Source organism: Magnolia sinica, chromosome 3 (assembly GCF_029962835.1).
Source record: "Magnolia sinica isolate HGM2019 chromosome 3, MsV1, whole genome shotgun sequence".
NCBI classification, from domain to species: Eukaryota; Viridiplantae; Streptophyta; class Magnoliopsida; order Magnoliales; family Magnoliaceae; genus Magnolia; species Magnolia sinica.
This window is the reverse complement of record NC_080575.1, coordinates 22,375,844-22,401,307: the sequence shown is the minus strand read 5'-3', so window position 1 is coordinate 22,401,307 and position 25,464 is coordinate 22,375,844. Positions and strand designations below refer to the sequence as shown.

Genomic DNA, 25,464 nt, shown 5'->3' with positions numbered 1-25,464 from the left:
TGTAAGCTAGTGCTGCAAACTGTTGTATAGGCCTGAATTATCCTGAAAGTACATTTGATGTAGTTTTCATAGTATTGATTCAATTGGTGTGAGGGCATTTACTTTTCTTTTTTCTATTTCTTTTTTTCCTTTAAAGTTTGGCAAATGCACTTCATTGTTTCACTCATTATTGAGACGACATCACAGTCTTCTTCGACTGATGTTCATTGGTCTCATCTACATTAACAACGAAGATAATGACCATGATGAGAGATGATGAAGATGACCATTGCGATGATGATGAGGCATTAGTGGTGGTTTCAATGAAAATAGTTTACTCAATTGACACAATATACAAGAAATGCTGGCTAGTTTGAATCAATGTTACTTTTTTACAGTATAGGCATGTGGTAGGAATACAAATTTTCGGTCTTACTCTGAGTGGATAATCAGAAAGCAGCAGCCACAGATCTTCATGCCGAAATCTGACCTGCATTTGTATCATGTATGAAGTCATGGGATGCGTGCTAATACTCGTTGTACTGCCTTCTTGATGCCATCCTGATCAAGATCGGTTGTCAGATGTACTTCCTGGACCTGAATAACGAATGCCATCAATAAGCAACAAGATTTTTTTTATTAGCAATTATTTTTTCCCCCCCCCCCCCCCCCCTTTCATGAGAGAAGCGAAACTAGAAGAAAAGCCCTCATGAAAATGATTTTTAGTATAACAATATTTTTCCTTATTTAGCCAAGGAACTATAAGGTCCTGAGCACCTCCACAAGCCTTACATGTCGAGTTCATGGCTCAGCGATCCAAACAGTTGATCTGATTGACCCCACATCAGATGAAGACATTGCAAATCACCCAGATTGATCCTAATCCTTCTATACTTTCGCCTATTTTTCATTGAATGCAGTTTGTTTCTATTCTTATCTTTAGCTGCCAATTGTAGGCCATTGATCAAAAGGTTGAGATCTTCCTATCTAGGGGTTGTTTAAGGTAACCCCCATTCATGGTGGGACCCATCAGATCAAAACTCCAGATCACCGAACCATAAACCCCATAAATCTGGAATCCTACATCTCAGCAATAAAACATTTGCTAGGCTGACACTAAATGCCTCTAAGCAGGATTCTGGAACAGATAGAATCCTTGACCTACCAGAAGTTAAAGGGAACTAATGAACATTTTGACAATATTATAGAAAGGTTAAAAGAATGAAACAAATGCCTGATCCTTCCAGCTAATGACCATCATTGTCTCCAAATTCTACACATCACCATGGCTCCCTTCTGACCAGCTGATCAGCTATGATTACCATTATTCAAAAGTACACCAGCCAGTACCGAGCGAAAGACAAGTCACAGATCACCAATACCCAAAAAAAAGAAAAAGAAAAGAAACACTAACCTCTCTGCCAGCTCTAGCAAGGAGTGTGAATTGTTTGTCCTCTACTGGTGCCTGAGAGCAACATGATTGAAAGGCCAATAATGAAAACTAAAGTTACAGAATAGCTCTTAGTTGATATTTTGAACAAGAACAAATAACCCACATTTGAAAGCCAAAGCTCCAAGTCCTGTGAAACCACACGCTTCTCGAATCCTTTACGGCCAATTCTTACACCAGTAATACTGCACAAGAATAGGTGGAATGTCAAAAAACAGATCGAAGTAATTTCATCAAGGACTGTAAGCTTGAGAATCACAAGAATTTATGTAGTAAGCAGCTCAGATGGCTGGTTCTTGTGTACCTCTTAACAGTTCAGCAGTAGTGCTCAAAATGCAATAAGGATCATATGATCTCAGCGCATACATGGTATCTTTAATCCTGAGTGTTACAACCTGGGCACATGTTTCAATAACCAAGGTGGTTGATCTGATTGGCCCTAGCAAGGATTGGGATGCTCAAAAAACTTACAGAATGGAAGTTCTTATACAAGCAATTTTTGGCCTTTTCTGTTGAATGTGAATTATTGACACTGATCAAAGTGTCAGGATTGTTAAGTGTAGGAGAAACATGGTCATCTCCTGTCCATAGTAGGACCCATCAGATAGATGGTCATGATCACTAAAAGCTAGGTTGCTCTCAGACAAACTAATGGCTGGAGGGTACTATTCATATCCTTGGGCCAAGGATGATAGATCCTCAAAATGCAAATGGTTGGAAAGAAACTGCTTCAACCAAATGCTCCTATTCTCTGTGTGGCTTGAGCATTGCAATCTTTTCAGTATCTGCTCACTCACTCTTTGTAGTTGTGGGTCTTTGCAGCAGGAAGGTGATAGCATAAATGCGTAGTTGAGATTTTATCAGACTAAACTAGATGTATCCACTTTCCTTTGTATAGTAAAAAGAGAATCCAGTTAATAGCGGTGAATGGAACTAATTAGCATACACGTATATATCTGGGTCCTTCCTCATGGCTCGGTGGTAGACTTGCAAGAGTTTCAACACGAGGTCAGGGGTTCGAGTACCCATTGTGGTGAAATCCCGCTGTAGTGTGAGTGTGTGGGGGTGTGAATGCGTGTAAAAAAAATAAAAATAAAAAAGCAAACATGTACATCTAACAAGAACATGAGGCATCAAACATGAGACCCAGCATCTAACATGCTCAGACATCCATATAGTTATTTGGCAAAGGTTGGCAAGCCCCGAACACAGCCACACATACCTACTTGGCACATGTGTAGGCCATTTAAGCTGTGTATCAGGTGTAACCACCATGTAGATGATCTGGCCAAAAGGTCAGGCTGGTAAACTATAAGAAAGACCACACATGAGCTAAAACACTTACAAGAATTTAAATAAAAATATATAAATAAAAAATAAAAAAACTTGCAATTTCTTTTAGGCTGTCCATAGTTTTCATAAATGCAACCTGATTATTAGCCAGTTTGATTCTTGGTCAGATCATTTACATAGTGGATCCCACCTGATAGACAGCTTGGATGTCCTACATATATACCAGGATTGTACTTGTGGCTATGTGGAGAGGCAATCAGGAGCAAGCAAACCTCTATGTCACACGCATGCACGCGCACGCGCGCACACACACACAAATACAATTCTACATAAGTAGAAAGGAACACACATTGTTTGCTAATCCCACAATTTGTGAAGCCCTACCCAACTGCATGCAAGCACACCTACCAATATGAAACACGTGAACATTTGTGAAACCTGAGCTTTCTATCATGTAGAACCTAAGCAAAACAACCTTATTCTTGAACCAGAAGATCAAAATAGTGTAGCCCACCTAATGGAAAGCTCGGCTCTCATACACATGTTCTGTGTTAGCACATTTTCCTATGTGTGGATGGGTAGGGATCCACCATGGTTTTAAAAAATGGTTACATAACGGTAATGGTCAAGGCTGTTACGCGTTATGGAGTCGAAATGACCCGTTCCACAGAAAAGAAAGGACCATAATGGCCCAAGGTTGTGCCTCATATATAAGCCCCCTTTTAGAGCATGTTTTTCTAATTTTTCATCATCTCCTCCATTTTTTGCTCTTTTTGCCTCTTGGGTCATTTTTAACCTATTTTCAGCTAGATTTGTGCAATCCTTGAAGATTAAAACACAAGATTTAAGCCGTTTTTGAAGAATCGAAGATCAGGAGCCAAATTTGGACAAATAAAAAAAAAAAAAAATTTTAGGTAAAAGATTGTTCAAATACGTGCATAGAGTTTAGATCTACATACCATGCACTTCATCAATGTTTTCATCTCTTTCTTTCTTTCTTCTTTTTTAGCATTTATAATTTTAATTAATTTTTAGAATGAATAGTACCAAATTTATTTTTAAATTTCTTGGGGAGAATGATATCAAATTGTAAGGATATGCATTAATGGGATGAATTCCACAGATTGCCTGAATTTTGGCTCATTTTGGGGACATTCAAGCAGTCCTAAATCTGCCCCACACTATTCGTCCAGATTTAATTTAAATTTTCCACAAATCTCTTGAGGAAAATAGTGTCGAATGGTTAGGGATATGCATTAGTAGATGAGTTTCAAAAATTACATGAATTTCGAACCGTTTTGGGGGTATACATGTGGTCTTAAATCAGCCCAACACTGTTCATCTGAATTTTTTTCCCTTAGATTTCATTGGGAAAATGGCGTCAAATGATTAAGGATGTGCATTAACGGTGCAAGTTACACAGATTCCATGAATTTTGAGTTGGTCTCAGGACATTTGAGTCATCTTAAATCAACCCAACACTATCCACTGAATTTAAGTTTTATTTTTTTTGCCCTCAATTTTCTTAAAGGAAATGGTGTAAAATGGTTAAGGATACGCATTAGTGGGATGAGTCCATAGATTGCATGAATTTCATGCTGTTTTAAGGGTATTTGATTGGGTGCTAAATTGGCCATATGCTATTCATCCGAATTTAATTTTTTATTTTTCCCTCAAATTTCTTGAGGAAAATTGTGTAAAATGGTTATATAAACATAAATATATAACTATCATATCATTAGATTCGTGCTATGTAATTTTATTTATATCGAATCATTGATATAAAATATTTAGAAAATTAAATATAGGAATTACCGCATAGGGTTTGGGCGAACAGCAAGAGCATCGTGGGTGTGCTCCCCACAGACATGAGTTCGATTCCCCTCCCCGGGATTACTCGACGCACGTGGTTTGCGGGTTATTGGGTGCATCCGCAAGGAATAGTCTTGCCTCAAAATGGGGCGTGGACACACACACACACACACACACACACAGAGGAATTTTGAAGTCAGTCTACGCCTCCACACACACACACACACAGGAATTTTGAAGTCAGTCTACGCCTCTCAAGTTATTTACACCATCATAAACATGTTCAAAACCAGAAAAGAATACACATTTGGAATCCCCTTTTTTGCAATTTTTAATATTTTCTCAGATTTGTTTCTTAAAACAATATTGACCATTATGGCTTGTAATGTAATGATTTAACAATCAGTCATCATGCCAACTGTTACCATTATTGAATACCTTGAGCTCAACATATATGTGGGCTTAGCAAAGCTCCAAATACATACTACCGTATAGAATGAAAGAAAACAGTAATATTAAGACATTGCCACAGGTTGATGTATTGATAATGTTTCAATGGCCTTGTGCACTATAATTGTTATTTGAAGCAAAAATATACCAAAATCAAGTTTCTTTGTTGCATAAATGCGAAATTCTGGAGTGGAAAGAAAATCATTGAGTTGAAAAAGAATTGTTCAATTTAATAATAGATACATTCCAACTAATTATTTTTCTACCATTACAGATACATGTATAGCATAGAATATGAAGAAAACACATACTAGTGTATTAACAATATACAAAAGGAAGCAGTGAATCAAGGTTCTGGCGTAAATGCTAAAGTTGACATGCATGCCCAAGACCCATGTTTGGCACACAAGCACAACATTAAACTTTTCAAGAATGATGCATCCCAAAGTACTGTATCCAGGAAAAAATTAATATTTGAAACCAACAATTTGCATTTATCACAAACTACCTCAAAATACATGTGTTTGTTCATATACAAAAAATACCTATTTAACAAGGAAATGGTACTTCTAGGTTTTCTGCCATGCCGACATGAATGTGTACATAACACCCTTGGACATGGCTCAATATATACTAGCAATTTTTTTGTTTTCTTTTTTCTAAATAATTATGTGGGTTTTCTCAACTAACAATGGTCAAACCCCATTACACATGCTATGACAATGTGGGTCCACTCACAGAGAAATCAAGTACTCCACTTATCATTAACAACATTGTGCGGGTGTGCGTGCGCGCCCACGCATGTAAAGAGCAGCATGAAATGTTGGGTTAACGTTCCTACATTGTGCATCAAACTGTGTGTCACCACTTACTATAAAGCACGTGGATTAGCACATAGGAACACAATATAGAGCTAGGAAGAATTTGACAAAAACAACATATAAACCTTCTAAGAGTAGTAAGTTCCGCCTTCTACATCCAAGTGGCTTTCATGAAATCCATGTCTAATTAATATATGCACAAAAGAACATATTTCCTAAAACATTATGTGACTGATACTAAAATCTTGGATCTATTGAACCCCTCATGTGGCAGTAAAAGATCAGCCAGTATTTGGCAAAAACCAGCTTGCGCATGAAGGTTTGCCATGAATTAACTGATTCTAATGTATTAAAACTAAGAAAATACTGAGGAAAATAAGTTTTTTTTTTTTTTTTTTTAAGGGTAAGAGGAAAATAAGAATGACTAAACATTGATGATTTTTTCCCCAATGAGCTCAGCGAAGGAGGCTTAACAGATTATAGTTGCACAAAGCATGAAGTGAAGCAGCAACAGATTCGGGTGTGGGAGCCAGGAGGCATCTCTTTTAAAATGTAAACAAGTGTAAATAGGCAGGAAGCAGGAACAAGAGCAAGAGTCCGAACACAATTCGAAGTGGGAACAGAACCTAATTAGAAGGATCCTGCAAGGCTACCACTATGGATGAGACTCATACGGAGGTGGTTTCCATGAAAGAGGTTGGAAATACAAAGTGGATCCTTGTGAAACCATGCTCCTCGCTAAATGGTAGATGAGGTGTGGAGAAACGAGGGTAATGTGGGTTTTTTTTTTTTGAACGATGAAACAAGGATAATGCTTATGCCCATGGTTCACTAAAACTTCCTTATCAAGATATGCGAAAAAATTGAGGTCTGTATTGGTTTATATTTGGGCAGAAAGATACCGCTGGATCATTTTTGAGAAAGGATGTGGAAGTTAGCAGATACTAACCCAATAAATAAGAAAAAGATTGGGGTCTGTATTGGTTTATATTGGGGCAGAAAGATACCTCTGGATCATTTGTTATTTCCAGCTTCAAGGATAATGCTGAGAACTATAAATCTTGCCTAATGACAAAGGCAATAATGTCCTTTGCAGTTGAAATACTCTCTTTGGTTCGATTGTTGAAATGCATCACTTGATTTTCTCCTTCCCATTGTACTAGGATTTAGCATGAAGGCATGACAACATTAATTTATTAACAGTCTCTTTGCAGTCCAAAGGGGCAAGGGACACATCCAACACTAACACAGGCAAGAAGCTTTCAGTCTCCAGTAAAACTAAACATTGTCACAATTGTATTTCAAGGCTTCCCTTCAGATGGGGTTCCCATTTCTTGAACAACACCGAAAAATGCAACATGCTAATCTACCTCCTTTGAATTTCTTGGCTAAAAGAAATGCCCATGCAAACAATTGTAAAGAGCCTAACTGGATGAGTAGATCTCATAACCAGACACACTAGATAGACATGCAAAATTGAATAATGATAAAATGCTTGTATGAGCAATTCCATTTTCATGAGTTGTGAAATAAACATAAAACTAGTTCAGTTTTATGATGCCAGCATGGATATTTCTTAAGGAAAAATCTCATAATATATGGAGTGAATATTGCTAGCATCGTTCCTGAGCAGATAAACAAACATATCATTGCACATGTGAAAGGTAGAAAAACTTTTACCTAGTATTTCAAATCTTGAAGGAACCAAAAAAAGTTGAAATATTTAAACTTATAGACATTCACTATATTATTTTGAAAATTAATCATCTTCAGCATTATCACAATAATGTTTTTTCTTTAAATTGGTCAAAAAGGTTTAATTAACAGAATAATCACCTACGAAGGTTTAAAAAAAATAAAATAAAATAAAAAAACACAAGAGAAACAAAGGTTCCACAAACAGATTCAGTTATAAGCCAGCAATAAACCAACCATACCCATTTTCTTGTAGAAGCTCTTCACAGATGCTTTCAAGACCTGGAAGAGATTCAGTGCTCAAATTATCTGGCATGCTCGAATTATCAGACTCGACCTGCTAAGTTCATATTCAGCAAGCATTTTAGAACTTATTTACCTTCAGATTAGGCAAGATTAATACAAATTTAAGAGGGCATATACAAACCATGTCCATAGCAAAATACCCACCTGAGGAATAACTTTGTCCAGCGTCTCTAGAAGAGGATCATCCTCCAGCTGTTTAATTGATAAGGTAATTCTCACCTTCTCCCTGCATGATGAAACCACTTAAAGCTCAAACTGGTACTTTTATGTAAATAGGAGCAATTTTATGAAGAGAACTCAATTATTTTTGAATCCTCAGAAGAAAACAATCGTAGACATGGAATGTAAAACGGAAAACAATATCACATATTCACTAACCAAAGCTAGGTCCAACTTTCTGTTCGGACATGTTCACTAACCCAGCTCATTTTAGGACATGAGACCAAAAATGAGGCGAATACAAAACCCAAATGGGCCATACAAGAGGGAAAAGTGGGGAAAGAAATGCCTACCGGTGAAACCTTCCTGAGGTCCACCTTGATGTTTATATGCCATCCAAACCATTTATAAGGTCATTCTTACTGGGAAGAACAGAAAACACAAAAAACATAGCCCGATACAAAACTTTTGTGGCTATACTATGTTTCAAATGTGGTCGTTTAATCCCCACTATTTCCTCTCGTGCGGCCCACTTGAGTTTTGGATCCAACTAATTTTTGGTCTCATGTTCTAAAATGATATGGAAAAAATGGATGGACATAGTGGATTTTTCACGAACATCATAGAGGGACCCACTTAGCTTCCAAGCACAGGAACTTCTGTGAAAGCCTTTCACAGGCAATTTGCATCCCAAGTAGGCAGGGAGCAGACTGTGTTACCAAGAAACACATCAGTGCGCGTTGCCCTGACCATGGGGCCCACCTCGTTTTATGTGTTGTATATCCAAGCTGTCCATCAATTTTTCCAAATCATTCTAGGGCATGGTCCAAAAAATGAAGGAGATCCAAATCTCAAGTGGACCACACGACATGAAAACAATGGTGATTAAACACACACCATTTAAAACTTCCTAGGGCCAATGTTATCAAAATCGTTATCATATCACAAATCTTACTGTAAATCGTAAGATTTTTAATGATTTTCTTAAAAATATGAAAAAATAAATAAATCAGAAAAAATTAAAAACTTTAACGCTATCATAACATAGAATTATTCAAAAATTAAATGATTCTCATCTTTCCTTTTCTTTTGTCTTTCAAGAAATTTTTCTTAAAAAACATACAAGGATCCTTTAATAATTTATGGTCTTGTTACCTTTCTTGAATGTAGAATCACATTGGAAAAGCGGAATTTGATTCCGTATATCAACGAAAAAAGATATTTTGATTTCTAACACCATCATTCCACAATACATATAAGGGCTTGTTTGTTTAACCATTTACCCCAATAAATGGTGGTAAATGGGTTATGATTACTTTTCACAGACACTTGGAGAGAGACAGAAATAACATAATAAATGTGCCTCAAAAAGAGAGATTGCAACCCACATATCGGGTGCATAATATCCGTTGGTCCCACCATGATGCATGTATTTGATCCATGCCATCCATCTGTTTTGCCAACTCATTTTAGGGCATCAGCCCCAAAAATGACATAGATTGTAAGCTCAAGTGGACCACACCATTGGAAACAAGGGGATAATGATGTCCACCGTTAAAAATGAAATTTTGTGTGGGGCCCACAATGGGCATTTTTACACTGGGGTCAAGTGGGGTGGCCTGTGGGATGCAGGGGCACCCTCGGGGTGGGTGGCCCGTGTGAGGCGGGTGGCTAGTATGACGCGAAACTCATGTGATGTGGGGCCCATGAGGGGGGTTCAGCCGAGGACCTAACCCATGGGAACTGGAGCATGGGCTTATGAGATAAAGGGATTGATTTAAAACGTTGTATCAGTTTGAGCTTTTAGATCAAGTAGTTAGTTGTCCTACATCAAAGTGGTATCAGAGCAGGAGATCTCGTGTTCAAGACTCCTCACCAGGGGTGATTAATGTAGTGGCATTTTCACAGCAAATGGCTCGTGTGAGGCGGGCCCCAGCCGTGTGAAGCAGGTAGCTCGTGAGGTGGAACCCATGTGATGTGAGGCCCACAAGGGGGGTTCGGCCTATATATATATATATATATATATATATATATATATATATATATATATATATATATATATATATATATATATATATATATATATATATATATATAGAGTCATGCTCCCCTGCGCACCTATGCACGTGCGCACCTTTGCACACGTGCCATGGGTGTCTAATCTGAATGGTCCATGTGATGCGGAATCCCATAAAACCCCATTTGACAAATTTTCACCCCGATCTAATATTCTGGTGGGCCATAGCAAAGAGAAATGCAAATCAAGGGAGGAAACCATTTTCATTTTTCATGGCCCATAAAAGTTTTAAATCAAAGTAAAACTTGGGCCCGGAGGGTTTCAGGAGGTGCTGCTTCACATGAACGGTTCGGATTTTGGATCCAAATCACGTATGATGGGTTCTCAAAAAAGTTCGTACGTAGTATGTACGAACTGGTTCGCAGGTGAGCGTTTCTGTATATATATATATATATATATATATATATATATATATCAGCTTGATCCAAAACTTTTATGGCCCCAAGAAGTTTTCAACGGTAGATGCTCAATTTTCATTTTAACTTCTGTATGGTCCACATTTGTTTTGGATTTGCCTCATTTTTTAGCTCATGCCCTAAAATGATCTGATAAAACAGATGAACGGCGTTGATCAAACATATACATCCAGTGTTCAAGTTGTCAGTATCGCTACAAGTTTCGCTGGCCAGAGATAAAGATATAATATCATTATCGCTAATAATATCGCCAATAATCGGAAATGTAGGGGAAAAGGGGGAAACACGGAGAAAATTGTGAAATTTTTTAGTGAAACTTCAGGACATGCCTAAATACACATATTTACATATTCAAGAATGAAAAAATTGAATGCATTAAATTAGAAGTTTCCATTTAATGGGGGCCAAAAAGCGTGCGTTGTCGTAAGAAATCACTCAAATAGTAACCAAAATGAGTTCATATAATACAAATGCAGCTGTCATACAGTAATTAAGACATGTGAAAGTAAATGAACTCAAAGATGTCAAATCAAGGATGGATTAGATTATCCAATCAGTGTGGTATTTGATACTCTGGCTACGTATGACACTTGATACCTAGCATTTGAAAATGGTACATGTGGCAAATTCTAACATAATCTAAACCGTGTTTTCACTTCATCAAGATCTGTGTGACCTAATCAAGAGGTTGGATGGCAAAAAAAAAAAAAAAAAAAAAACCATTACAATGGCCCTATGAAGTTTTTAACGGTGGGCATTTAATCACCACTGTTTCCTTTAGTGTGGTCCACCTAAGATGCAGTCATGTAGATCTGTCTCATTTTGGACTCATGCCTTAAAATTATCTATCAAAATAAATGGACGACATTGATAAAATATTTATCATTATGATGGCCCCACATAACATCGACCCATCAATCCATGGATACAAACAAGTGACACGTGCGCAACCTATTAATCAGTATGCTTATCGTACTGAGTCAACTGTGTGGGGCCCATTGTGATTTATGTATTTTATTCACCCCATCCATCCATTTTACAAGATAATTTTAAGGCTTGATCGCAAAGATGAAGCATATCCAATGCTCAAATGGACCACACCACAGGAAAAAATGTGAATTGAACATGCCTACCATTGAAAAATCATTAGGGGCAACAAAAGTTTTGGATCCATGTCATTTTTGTATTTTACCTTCATCCATCTCCGTATGATCTTATGAACAACTTGGATGACAAATAAACACCACTGTGGGCCATAGCGCCTATGAAGGTTTCAATGGTAGGAATCATTGTTCCCACTGCCTTGGCGGTGTGGTCCACCCTAGCTTTGGATCTACCTCATTTTTGGGTTCACTACCTAAAATGATCTCGCTAATTGGATGGACCATGTGGATATAACACATACATCATGGTGGGGTCCACAGAACTTGGTGACGTCACGTCCACACGCTACTGACGTTCGCACCCACACACCACGCTAAAAGCCGTGGTGGGGTGGTGTGCAACCAAGTGAGCTTGCACCGTCCAAGCCCACCGTGGGGTCCACCATGATTTATGTATTTTATCCACTCCGTCCATCCATTTTAATAGATAAATTTTGGGCTTGAGCCTAAAAATGAAGTATATCCAAACCTCAAGTGGAACACACAATGAGAAACAGTGTGAATTGAACATCTACCGTTGAAAATTTCTTGGGGGCCACAGAAGCTTTGGATCAAGCTTGTATTTGTGTTTTCCCTTCATCCATGTCTGTGTGATCTTATGAACAGGTTGGATGACAAATAAACATCACCGGGCCCAAGAAATGTTTCAACGATGGAAGTTATTATTCCAACTGTTTCCAATGGTATGGTCCACTCGATCTTTGGGTATGCTTAAATTTTGGTCTCAACCCCTAAAATAATATGGAAAAACGGATGGACGGCGTGGATAGACCAAATACATTCACGATGGGCCTAATAGAGTTTACTCAATCCGATAAGTGGACCACCCACGATGGGCCTAATAGAGTAAATTCTGGGGCACATCGTGATGTATTTATTTTATCTACGCCATCCATCCATTTTAAAGGCTCATTTTTGGGTACAAGCCCAAAATTGAAGCATATCCAACACTCAAGTGGACCACACCACAGGAAACATTGTGAATTAAACACTTAACGTTGAAAATTTATTGGGGGCCATAGATTTTTTAGATCAAAATGATATTTTTGTTTTCCCTTCATACAGGTTTACATGACATTATGAACAGGTTGGATGATAATTAACATCATTGTGGGCCGTAGGAAGGTTTCAACGATGGACATCATTATCCCCATTGTTTCTTGCGGTGTAGTCCACTTGAGCTTTGGATATGCTTCAATTTTGGGTTCATGCCCTAAAATTATCCTAAAAATGGATGGCAGGCATGTATAAGATGCATGCACGGTGGGCCCCACAGACTTAGTACCCAATCTGTTTCCATTTAATACTAGCGGATGATCAAGTCCATTTCATGGATTACCATGCAAAACCACACCGATCAGATGATCCAATCCATCCATTATTTGGCCTTATTTTATGGTCATTCCCTTTCCAAGCCATCAATGGGATGGTTGTGATTGCCTTAAAAAGTGATTCTTTATAATCATAAGCCATCCATGATGGGCCCTAAGAAATATATATTTGAATTATTTCTCCATCTAAAATGGAATCCATCATCAATGGTGTGGTTCGTCTCACCAATGTGCTTTTAAGTACAAAATTAAAGGCCACACGTGGAAACTGAAAATCTGAACGTACAGTGCATATTCTTGAGACGGGTATCATCTACTTGCCTCCTTACACAATCAATTCATGTTACCTTATGTGGCAAACATAAAAGATCCAACCCATTCATCTACTCGGCTTTATTTCTTGGGAAAAGTTTTTTTTTTTTTTTTAAAGAATGGCATAGGTGTGCCAAATTTTGAGGCATGACAATAACAAGTTCTGTCTCATACTCTACAAAAAATAGAATTAGGACAATATGGGCAAATATGACAAATTGTCAATTTTCAGGCATTTGTAGTTTGTGTTTACCAAACAAGTTTTTCGTGAAAAAAGTGTTTTTTTTTTTTCAGATATCAAGACTTTTCTAGACAAATTACGAAACAGATTTTTAGTACTTATAAACATTGTTGTCAAATGCGATCGCATATGCACCTACTATGGATCGAATCGCATATGCCATCATGACATATGCGATCCTAGCAAGTATGTCATGGCATACTTTTATATGCGACCAATATGCGATCGCATACTGCATATGCAATCACATATTTCCTAATAGCCAGAGTGGAAGCAATTTTTTAGTTTTTATTTATTTCAATTTGGAGAACTTTTGCCTATAAATAGGCACTCATATCCCCTCCATTTTCACTATTCTTTACTCCAAAGCTCTAAATCTCTTACTCTTTCTCTTACTTTAATCTCTCTACAATTATTTCAAGTACGTTTATTTTTGGTATTTTATAAGTTGTGCTTGCTTTTTGTAAATTAAGTTGTAAGTTATAACTTGTAAGTTGTTTCAAATTATCCACTTATCATTAAAATTTCTTTGTTCAAAGTTTATAATAATTAGTTCTCTTTTAATGTAGCTTGATTGTTTTATTAAATTTTATATAATATAATATAAGTAATTAAATATATATAACTTAATGAAGCACTCAAACTATAACGAAATAAGTAAAATAACCTAATCCAATCATGTGTACTAATTAGGCAAGTTTTTCCTTTTTTTTTTTAGAATTTTTTCATTTTTTTTCCTTTTTTATATTTTTTATTATTTCATAAAAAATATGCCATGGCATATGCGATTGTGCGATCACATATGCGAACAACATATGCTAATCGCATACAATCGCATATGCAATTTGACAACATTGCTTATAAATACTAAAATTCAGCACTTTTAAGTTTTCAGCACTTAAATTAATTTTCAAGCCTTATTTTTCTGTTTCCCAAATGGCACCTAAGTATCATAATAGTAAAATTCAAATAATAATAAACCTATAAAAGAGAAAATAGTGTATTTGTGTGTATGATCTAATAGTTCCAACTCTACCATAACTTATCATAGGTTCCGCCATGAGCCCCACCATGATGTGTGTCAGATATCCAATTTGTTCGTCAGATGAGCCCTCCCAGGTTGGGCCTTGGGCCCAAAAATCAGGTCAAACCATGACTCAAGTAGACCACACCATAAGGAACTCCCTCCATTGATTGTGCATGGGGCCCAATATGACATGTATACACCATCCAATCCATTCTTTAAATGCGTGAGGTTTTAGGCATGATTTTATGTTGTTCCCTCTAGTGTGGCCCACCCGAGATTTGTAACAACATGATTTTGGGGCTCAAGGGTGAACTTGAGGCTTCAGAATGATGGGGAAATGCCCACCGAGATGAACACTAATTATAATTTATAGTAATGTCAATGTTAGGGTTGTGCCCTAGAAAACCAATGTTATTGGATCTCAGTTTATATTATGTGTTCATTATTCTTAATTAATTCTTATGGAACATGTTTTGTGTGGGTTTTGAGAGGCATCGCCTCTAATACTCTTAGGCACTCGAGATTGAACACATCGGCTTGATAACCATGGGAGAGTTGCGTTCATGGATCTACTTGTCCTAGCCATGACCAAACTGGTTCTAGAGCATAACTGTGTTATGATTGGATGGTCATCTCATGTGAGAGGACTAGCTTGGTGTTAGGATGGACAGTCCCCACTCATCAAGGCCGACTTGGTGTCGGATCGCCTCTTTCCTTACCCCACATGAGTGTGTAAGTGAGCCATGAATGGTTCCTTGGATTAGGCCTTTGTCACTTGCGTTGACACGGATCGCTTACAAGCATTAAGATTTGGAGACTCGTCGTGCCCAGACTTGAATAGGCTTGTGGTTACACTAGCTCTGTCAAATCCCTATGACCTCAGGATGTGCAGATGGAGAGGCCCTGATTGATCATGCTTTGGCTCTCCTTACAAGGCTTCTGCATAGCCACTAAAAGTGGGTGTAGCTGGGCTTCTTCATCAGGGTCCTCAAAGTATGCATGATCTAACAAGGGATCCACTATGTCTTCCCGAGACATGAATATCACATGAATAGGTAGGTGATCTTATGGTTTGGATAGTCCATCAAGTGTTTAAAAGGCCAGCCGGCACCTATGAGGTTTTCAATTGGTTAACCGAGATTTTTCAACCGTTGATTTGTTTTAAATCAAATCACACTTAATGGATATCGAATGATTGAGATATGAGATTATCCATACCCTAGGTGGCATGGGAATTGCCCAAGGATGGTAACCACTGATAGTGAAGAGATTTGGACAACTGGAGTGCATGATTACTAGAGGGTTACTAACATCCTTCACAGTAGGGTACACAGATATTCCGTAGGGTGGTGGAGCACTATATGGTGTGTTTCCTCCTGCAACCCTAAAATCCTCCTTGAATGGTAACCACTGATAGTGAAGAGATTTGGACAACTGGAGTGCATGATTACTAGAGGTTTACTAACATCCTTCACAATAGGGTACACAGATATTCCGTAGGGTGGTGGAGCACTATATGGTGTGTTTCCTCCTGCAACCCTAAAATCCTCCTTATAAGATCTTATTCCAAGGAGAACCCCTTTCTTTATGGTGGACGTTCCAGCTAGAGCCAGAGATAATGAGAGAGTGAGGAAGAGGAGAGGTGGGTCAGGCCTAGGCCGCTCTAGTTCACACATGTACATCTATGTGTGTAGTGGTCCATTTCTCATATGGCTCAAGGTCAAATCCGGCCCTTACCAGGATCCTGATGGCGACTCTCTGCCCTTTTCCACCTGGGATAGATCTGGGAGAGGCTCCCTTGCTTAGGAGATCGACAGCAACATTCGATCAATGGCTCATCATCGGGTATATCTAATTGAATTAGATTTTTTATTTTTTTTTAAACATGACCAGATCTAAACGGAGATCCTTATTAACTAAATAATATCAGATTTTTTAAAACTTTTTTATTCCGTTGCATTTCTAAAATCCACCCATCGGTCAACACTGCTAGATCACTATCTAATTGAATTAGATTTTTATTTTATTTTTTTTGAAAACATGACCAGATCTAAACAGAGATCCTTATTGACTAAATAATATCGGATTTTTTAGAACTTTTTTATTCCGCTGTGTTTCTAAAATCCACCCATCGTTCAACGCTACTAGATCACTATACGCACATATGTAACCCCCCACAAACAGACACAAATGCACGTCATCACCACCAAAGCCTTATCCCAACTAAATGAGTCAACTGCATAAATCATGTTCCACCAAGTAGCAGTCTTGTACCCAACTAGTTGCAAAAGAGGTGTGTATGGGGCCCAACATGGTTTATGGCATCCAACCCATCCAGCATAGGCACCCTACCATTAAAATGGGGAGCCCCAAACATTAAAGTTGATCTAACCATCAAGTATACCACTATATGGGGTCACCCCACCATGAAAATGGGATGCCCCAAAATTAAGGCTGGTCCAAGTATTAGATGGGACACCACATGAATTTGGAGGTTCTTGGGTGGTTGTCCATTGTTTTATGTGGTGTGGCCCCACATCCAATTAGTTGCACACTCTCTTCATCAAGGCCCCATCCAATTTCTACATACCGAACATGACTTCTCCTTGCACTTTGGAGATTACTTCGCCAAGAACTTTGCAGAGTCCCCGACGCATGATGACTGGTCTAAAAGTGAATCAAGATTAATAAATGATACTGCAATTTTTCTCAATGCTTTCCTCTCTCTTAGAATTCTAAGACGAGCCAAAAGATCCCCTTTCCACCTCCTCTCATAACATAACATCAAACATTTATAAACTAGTATATATTATAATATCATATTATATGTGATGTATCACATATCATTTTACAGTTCAAAACATTTATCACCTCAAACATGTAAATCTTTTGTTTGAGTGTCACTAATAAATATAAAAGGCAAGAGTATAACACAAGTACAAAGTGAAATATGCACACATACAATGTTGTGAATTGTAACTGAATATATGAATGCTATAGTGTTCGAAGTATCGGTATCGCTAGAAGTTTTGCTGGATAGGGATATGGAAATGATATCGATATCGTCGATAATATCACTAGTAACCGAAAACCGAAAATGCGGGGAAACATTTGGGAAACATGGGGAAATGGTGGAATTTTTCAGTGAAACTTCAGGAGATGTTAAAATACACATATTTACATATTTAGGAATCAAAAAATTGCAAAAAGAATGCATACATAATAAGTTTCCATTTAATGGGGACCTAAAAGAATGTCATGTCGTAAGAAATCAATCCAACCATCCCATCCATCTCATCTATCCATCCAAACATCCATCGATATTTCATAATATCAACAACACAATATTTTCTCAAAAATCGTCAACAACTAGAAAGGAAATAAAAGATTATGGTCTCGATATCGCCTATGTTGTGGTAATGATAATATCGTGATATTATCGATATTATTATTAACAAATTGAACACCGCATACATCCACGCACCAATAAATTTAAAAAAAAAAAAAAAAAACACTAAAATGGAATTATTTTTAAAAATAGACTTTTAGCGATATCGATACATTGGTGATATTATCAAAATGTCGCCAATACATTGGTTATATTATCGAAATGTCGCCAATACACTGGCGATACAAGCGACACCAGGAATTTACACAGTAAAAAACATTAGTGATTCATTGGCGACATCAATACATTGGCAATACAAGCAACAACTGGAATTTACATTGTCAAAAATATTGGTGAAATCGATACATTAGCTACTTAGCGATATATCACCTATACCTGGAAATTTTTTATACTACCAGTGTTCTCGGTATCACCAAGCTAGAAATACAAATAATATCGGGGATATTTCAATAATTGCGGGGATACTTCGAACAATGACACTATATAATGTAATATATATTAAATTATATCATATATTATATTGAAGTAAAGAAGAAGAAAAGAGCACTACCAGCTTTCAAACTAGATGGACTGAGATAAACGAGAAACCTATAATGTAAGAAGGTGCATTTTTAAAGATTTGACCATGAGGATGACTTGGCCAACCCAACATTAAGAGTATATCTCTTCTCATAGTCAGAAAAATGATACAAAGAACATAATCTATGGTCACATGTGTAAAATGCCATGTTTGTAACTAAGAAAAACACAGAGAAACCTGATGACCTTACCTATCCACTTGAATAACTTTGACTTGAACATCATCCCCTTCATTTAGGATATCTCTAACATCTTGAACCAAATCCCAAGATACCTCCGAAACATGTACAAGTCCAGTGAGATAATAACAACCTAATTTGCAAGAATAACATTAGTCATCTTTCATCTTGGTAAGATGGTTTTTTATTAAAAACACGAATGGCAATGAATACTTTTTTAAAGATTATAAATACCATCAGGAAAGCGAAGGTGAACAAAGGCACCATAGTCTTCCACAGAACCCACCCTTGCCTCAAAAACATCCCCTATATTTACTTGGCCTGAAAACCTTGACCAAATGGCATCCTTTTCAGAGAAGATCAACTTTCTCTTCTCCTCACTCACTTGGATTGCCTAGAAAATCAAGAAAAAAGAACAACTTTTAGTTTCTAACGTGACATCATCTTCGATTATTAACCAAGTATTAATAAATAAACTAGTTTCAATATGTTATTTAAGTCTATTGAAGATAACTAATATAACCAACCCTAGAAAGCCGGGATTCAGTTTGATGAAGATAATACAACCAACAATAATAAAGAGAAAAAGTAGTATGGAAATATGAATAAAAATCTTAAGAATACAATAAAAAACTAAAAATGAACATGAGCACAATGAAAATAAGACTGGAAAATAAAGAGGGAAGGGTCTTGGTGACCCAATAACCGTACGACACCCAGCCCCACAAATATTAGATGATTGCACACCTCAACCAAGAGAAACAATGTGATGGACATTTTCAGTGTAGCCATGTATTATGTCTTGTTATTTCTGGTAACAATATAACACATGACAAAAAATAGATAATAAAATTGGGCCTGAACATAACCCAACATGTTGATCCTTCAATATCTTCATTATCACCATGACCTCATAATGATGTTTGTCTCATATCATGGCTCTATCATTCAAAAGGATGAAGAGATTGATGCTTAGCAGGGTAGATGAAGTAGAAATTTGTCTCTGGAACGATATTTTTCCACATGCCACTGAAACTTAATTCAGCATTTATAAGACAATTAAGGCCATGAGGCCAAAGGTGGATCCTACCATCTATATGATCAATGATATGGACCCCAAGAACTACCAATCAATTATGCAGCGGACCTAATGGTGGTCAAGTTGATATAGGGGCCCCATGTCCAATCATATTGATCTATGAATCCCATGTTGTCCATTAGGTTGGACAGTTTCTATAGTTACTAGTTCGTTTCAATAGTTGGTAGTTTGCTTGATAAGTTTAGAAAGTTAGGTTTATTTGTTTACTTGGTGACTAAGTTTAAAGTTTAAAATAGGTTAACCGGTAGCAGCACTTTATTATCATCATCATCATCATCTTTGCCTTTCCTCCGGCAATTTAGGCACTGCCTTTTCTCCAATACTTTAGGCGTGCATGCACCAACACACCCACACACACACGCTCATGCACACTTGCACACACACGTACACACCCACACACACACTCATGCGCACTTGCACACACACGTACACACCCACACACATGTTTTAAGTATCAACACTGACCAATGTATCATAGGAGTGGCAACAGGCCGAGCAGCCAGTCAGCTCAACACTATAGGGCCTGGGCTTGGACCCCTAAACTTCGCCCAAGGGCAGGCCCGGACTTAAAATCCAGGCTCTAGCAATTTAGGCACTGCCTTTTCTACGGTAAAGTAGATGGTACCCACAAACCCTTACACACTCACAGATGTGCCAACACACGCACGCACTACTACATCGTAGGAGTGCCAATGGGCTGAGCAGCTAGTTGGCCCAGTCCTAAAGGGCTTGGGCTTGGACCCCTAAACTTGACCTGAGGGCAGGCCTGATCCTAAAATCCAGGCTCGCTAATCCTAAAATCCAGGCTCGGTACCTAGGCCGAGCTGGACTAAGGCCAATGATGAATGGCCTGGCCTGACACAGCATGTAAGTGTTTAGATATGAGGTTAGAAGGGCTTTTTTGTAATATGAGTACTAATAGAGTCTTATATCTAATTTTTCAAAGTTGCTTTTGTAATTATAAAAAATGGGGCCTGAGACACCTGGTATTTTGACCCCCAAAACTATTCTTTCTTTTTTTCCTCTACTTTTCTTCTCTCCTTCTCCTTCATTTTTCTTGCTAGTTTTATTCCCTCGTTTTCTTTTTGGCATCAGACCTGGGAAAGCACCTGTGTTTTCTCATATACAAGCTTTGTTGCTGACTGTTATGCCATAGATCCATACGACTGACGTCAGCAATCATACGGCCTCGTGTGTTGGACCTGATGAGCATAAGATCTGGATCATCTTCTTCTTTTTTTAATTTTTTGGGCAAAATGCAGCGGATTCAATGAAGATTTGAAAGTCGTGAGATCTTTGTGAAGGTACACCGATGTCTCGTCCCTATTTCATTCGCGAATTTCTCATTGTTTCTAATTTGACCCTGAAACTCTATAGAGATAAAATCAGAATTTTAGATGGTATTTTTCCAACACTCTGGAGAATACAAGTTGTTTCCATGAGAAGATGTCGACTAGCAGTTATTCAGAGGATACTTAATGTTTCTGGGGTATCGAGTTCCATGTCAACCATAGGTGGTTATAGTGACAACCTTAAATTGTAAATAACAACTGTGAAGTTGGGCAACGCTAGATTTCTTGAATGGTCAACAATCCGTCAAGATGAATATCAGGGGACAAGAAAACTCGGGTATGTGAATGGTCAGGTGAGGGAACCTGCTACTGATGATTCTTCGTATGATGAGTGGGAGCAAGAGAACTTGATGGTTATGTCTAGCCACTTTTAACTCCACGCAACCTCATATCAATAGACTTCTTGCGAACAACCCTATAAGTGTAGGATAAAGTAAACAAAATTTATTCCCAATGGCAAAATATTGCTTGTGTCTATCAGCTTTGCCAGGAAATTCTACTCTTCGTCAGGGGGAGAAGAGTTTGGCTACTTATTATTCCACTCTTCAGGGTCTATAGGAAGAGTTGACCATTACCAGTTATTACAGGGCTATACGAATGCCGATATGGAGAGACATCGAAAAAAGGTTGAACAGAATAGAATATTTGATTTCCTAGCGGGTTTGAACTCTTTGTATGAGTTAACCCCCATGCAGATTTTGGGAAAGATGAACTTCCCACATTGGATCAAGTTTATCCCCTCGTTCAGAATGAGGAAAGCCAATAGGAAACTATATATATATATATATATATATATATATATATAGAGAGAGAGAGAGAGAGAGAGAGAGAGAGAGAGAGAGATGCAGGACATGAAATTCAAGTATGAAGTGCAAGAATTCAGGCTTAGATCATACCAATTCAAAAACAATTACACAGATGATAGTCCAAACATTCAATGAAAGGAGAATCTATGCGAGTCCTGGCCGACATAGGCTAGGGCTGGACCAATAAAAATTATAAGCCAAACGATGTCAAAGGGAAATAGAAATCAACCACACATGCATAAGAATCAATCCCTAATCCAAGGGATTCCCCAATTTCAATTCAAGGAACCCTAGGGTGAAAAAGGAGGGGGGGGCCAAATAAATTAGGGCTAATGCAAACTAAGTCTAGGGTTTAGGAAGTACGAATGAAAAGAGAAAAACCTGACCTAGAGAAAGCTCTTACTTGCAGATGGTGATCCGGAGCTGACGCACGTGCGCGGGTGGGCTGGCCGCACGTGTGATGAAAGCCCGCCTCCCCAAAGTGACACCTAGGCCTTGGTAGGCCGGGGGAGACCTCCAATCCCTCCAAGTTTGACGACGATCCGATGTAAGGTCGAGGCGTAGTGCTCCGCCGAAGTTTCAGCCCTCCTACAGGTCTAGATTATGGAAACTGGCTGTACGGGGATGAATAGCTACAAAGGCTGAAAATTTCAAAGCAATAATGATGATAAAAGATGAGGTATATGGATGGGAGAGGGTAGATACAGATGGGGATAGATGTGGCTTCACACCACGTAGTTAGCCCTTCAAAAAGGGAGAGCTTCGCACCCACTTTTAAATTCTTCCACAACTCACGAAGAGAGCAGAAAAATAAAGCAAGAATTTTTTTTATTAAGCTTGAATGAATGAAAAAAACTACAAGGGGTGCCTATTTATAGGAAAAATCCCATACCCCAAAACTCGCACCATGTGCGCAACCTATTACTTGGCGGTTACGTAAACTAAAATAAAGACCAAACAAAGAAATCTAAAGCGTTCACGATGTTCTAAATAATAACAATAAGCAAAACCTAAAATATGACATCAATCCGACGAGTGGGCTACGATCATGAGGTCCCATGATGAGCTTTTCTTGACTATCGGGCCCACCCTATACATATATGTATGTATGTATGTGTGTATATATATATATATATATATATATATATATATATAGAGAGAGAGAGAGAGAGGGAGAGATTTTAGTTGCATATTTTGTTCTTCAGGTGCTTTCTATATTTTGTATGTGGGGGGTAAGTTGGTCATTTACCACCAAGTGGCACTATTATAATTTCGTACATTCTCATTAATATAAGTAGGTTAACCTATCATTATGATAGACTAATCATTTCTCTCCCCAAAATTCCTCTCCTCCTCTCTTTTTTCTTCTCTTCTTCTTCTTCATCTTTTCCTTATTTTCTCCATTTTTTAGGATTACCTGAATCTCTACTTGGTATTAGAGCGAGGTAAAAGAAATTTTACAGTTTTCTGAGTTGATCATGCTACAGTGACTTGCTGATGCCAACATCCAGATAGCTAATGTCAGCAGCTGCACGAACAAGGTAGCTCAAGAAGGGTATTGTTCACTCTTCAAAAAAAAAAAAAAAAAGGATATTATAATATCCCAAATATTTTTTCGAGTTTGTTATTTGAATTTTGGTAGCTAACCTTGATTTTCTTCAACCTTATAATAGTTAGGCTCTATTTTGGAATTTTTGTATTTTTGGGTTTATTTTCACATATATCCTAAGTGACGATCTTTCGTGCATTTTAGCCTATAGACTCGATCTTTTACCAATCCGGCCCTTTGAGATGACTTAGTAACCTTAGACCATGTAATTCATCAATTCATTTCAAATTGTAGACGGCCCCATTATGGTAAACCAACCCTTAAAGCATTGTATCCATCCATATATTTGACCATCTGATGAAGGAAACCGAATTGCTCCTTAACTTCTCATGAACCTTTCCTACCATTTAAATTCTTATCTAATAACTCTGTTATGAGATATTCCTCACTTTAGTAACCACGTACATTTCAAGGCATACATACTTTGAACCACATAATTTCATTTACACTTAACCATTTGCAATTCCACCCGACCACATTACCCAATAACCCATCGATCTAGCCTTTCGACCGCTCACTTGACCATTGGACCACCCAATCATCCATAATAACCTTTTTTATTGATTTTAAACAATTGTACATCACTTAACCAAAATGTAGTCCGTACATTCTCTTTCGCGTACATACATACACCTATCCAACTGTCCATGTCCCCATCACATCATCCTACATTAATCTAGCCATACACCATGAATTATAACGGTTCACATGTCTTTACCCATGTCACCCTTACATCACCTCAACCGTCAATCGATCCATGATTCTAAACCGTTCTCTAGTTAGCCCACCTTGTTGACTACCGAATCATCCATTCGCTTCACATTTACAAACTTTCCCAACCATCCATTTTATAAATTCATGATATCCATCAAATGACCCATCCGAATACAATTTTGACAGTGGATTGCATATATTACATTTTTTCACATTAATCGCACCGGAGCAATTATCACATGAGATTACACACACATCACATGGACCCTAAGGTGGGACATCCCTAGCTACGTTAGGCAGGTGGTGACATACCTTGTATTTCATGGTAAGAAGGAAATGTGAGAAGCTAGAAAGTAGTGGTGGAGAAGGAAAAGGAGTAATGTGTGGTGAGAAATAGTAATGCAGGGGCATTTTCACACCGGGCTTGAGTGGGGTTGCCTGTGGGATGCAGGGGCACACTCGGGGAAGGCAGGTGTCTTGTGTGAGGCGGTACCCATGTGATTTGGAGCCCACAAGGGGGGTTCGACCGAGGTCCTAACCCATGCGATGTGGGGCCTGGGTTAAGAGATAATGGGATTAATTCACCATGCTCTAATAGTTCGAGCTTTTAGAGCAAGTGGTTAATTGTCTTGCATCAAATAGTTTCTAAATTTAGAGTTTCCAAAAGGGATTGTGTTTCTAGTTTAAGTTGGATTACTTCGAGATTAAGGAGCCTAGAATTAAAGGTAATTGGAATGGAAGGAGTATAGGAAGGAAGATTCTGTAAGGAGATGAGGATCTCTCTCACATGTGTGAGCAGAGAGAGAGCTACCCAAATCTATAAATAGGGTGGGTTGGGACGTCTAGCCCTCATGTGATTTGGAGAGAAAAAACGTGAGAGAGAGTGAGAGAGAGGAGGAGCTTTTGGCTAAGGAGTTCTTTCTTCTTCTTTTCTAAATTCACCTACATCAAAGGGAGTGATCCTGACGTGACTTTTGAATTTATTTTATTTCACCCCCGAATTCCAAAAACTACCCAATTTTCCACACCCAATTACATTGTTTTTGTGAATTCTCACCCAAACCTTGTAATCAAAATTTTCTTCTTTTTTTTTTGGAATAAATAGATATTTAGATGATAGAATTAGGATTACATTAATTCTCTCAATTTTTAGATTAATTTGATAAGTAGTTTCACGAAACCAAT

General features: G+C 37.9%; 1 protein-coding gene across 2 annotated transcripts in view; it reads right to left on the bottom strand.

Moving 5' to 3' along the window:
- Window positions 1-291: 291 nt before the first annotated feature.
- LOC131239694 (uncharacterized) overlaps window positions 292-25,464 on the bottom strand; it is a 54,391-nt gene continuing 29,218 nt past the window's right edge. Inside the window, exons 4-10 of one of the 2 annotated variants that reach the window (XM_058237524.1) lie at window positions 18,934-19,093; window positions 18,712-18,832; window positions 7,951-8,032; window positions 7,743-7,840; window positions 1,536-1,614; window positions 1,394-1,444; window positions 292-576 (exon numbers count right to left, since the gene is read on the bottom strand). In XM_058237524.1, coding sequence (XP_058093507.1) covers window positions 493-576; window positions 1,394-1,444; window positions 1,536-1,614; window positions 7,743-7,840; window positions 7,951-8,032; window positions 18,712-18,832; window positions 18,934-19,093 — 675 coding nt within the window. In that variant the 3' untranslated portion in view covers window positions 292-492. The remainder of the gene's footprint in view (window positions 577-1,393; window positions 1,445-1,535; window positions 1,615-7,742; window positions 7,841-7,950; window positions 8,033-18,711; window positions 18,833-18,933; window positions 19,094-25,464) is intronic. The other variant, XM_058237525.1, reaches the window with a different exon arrangement.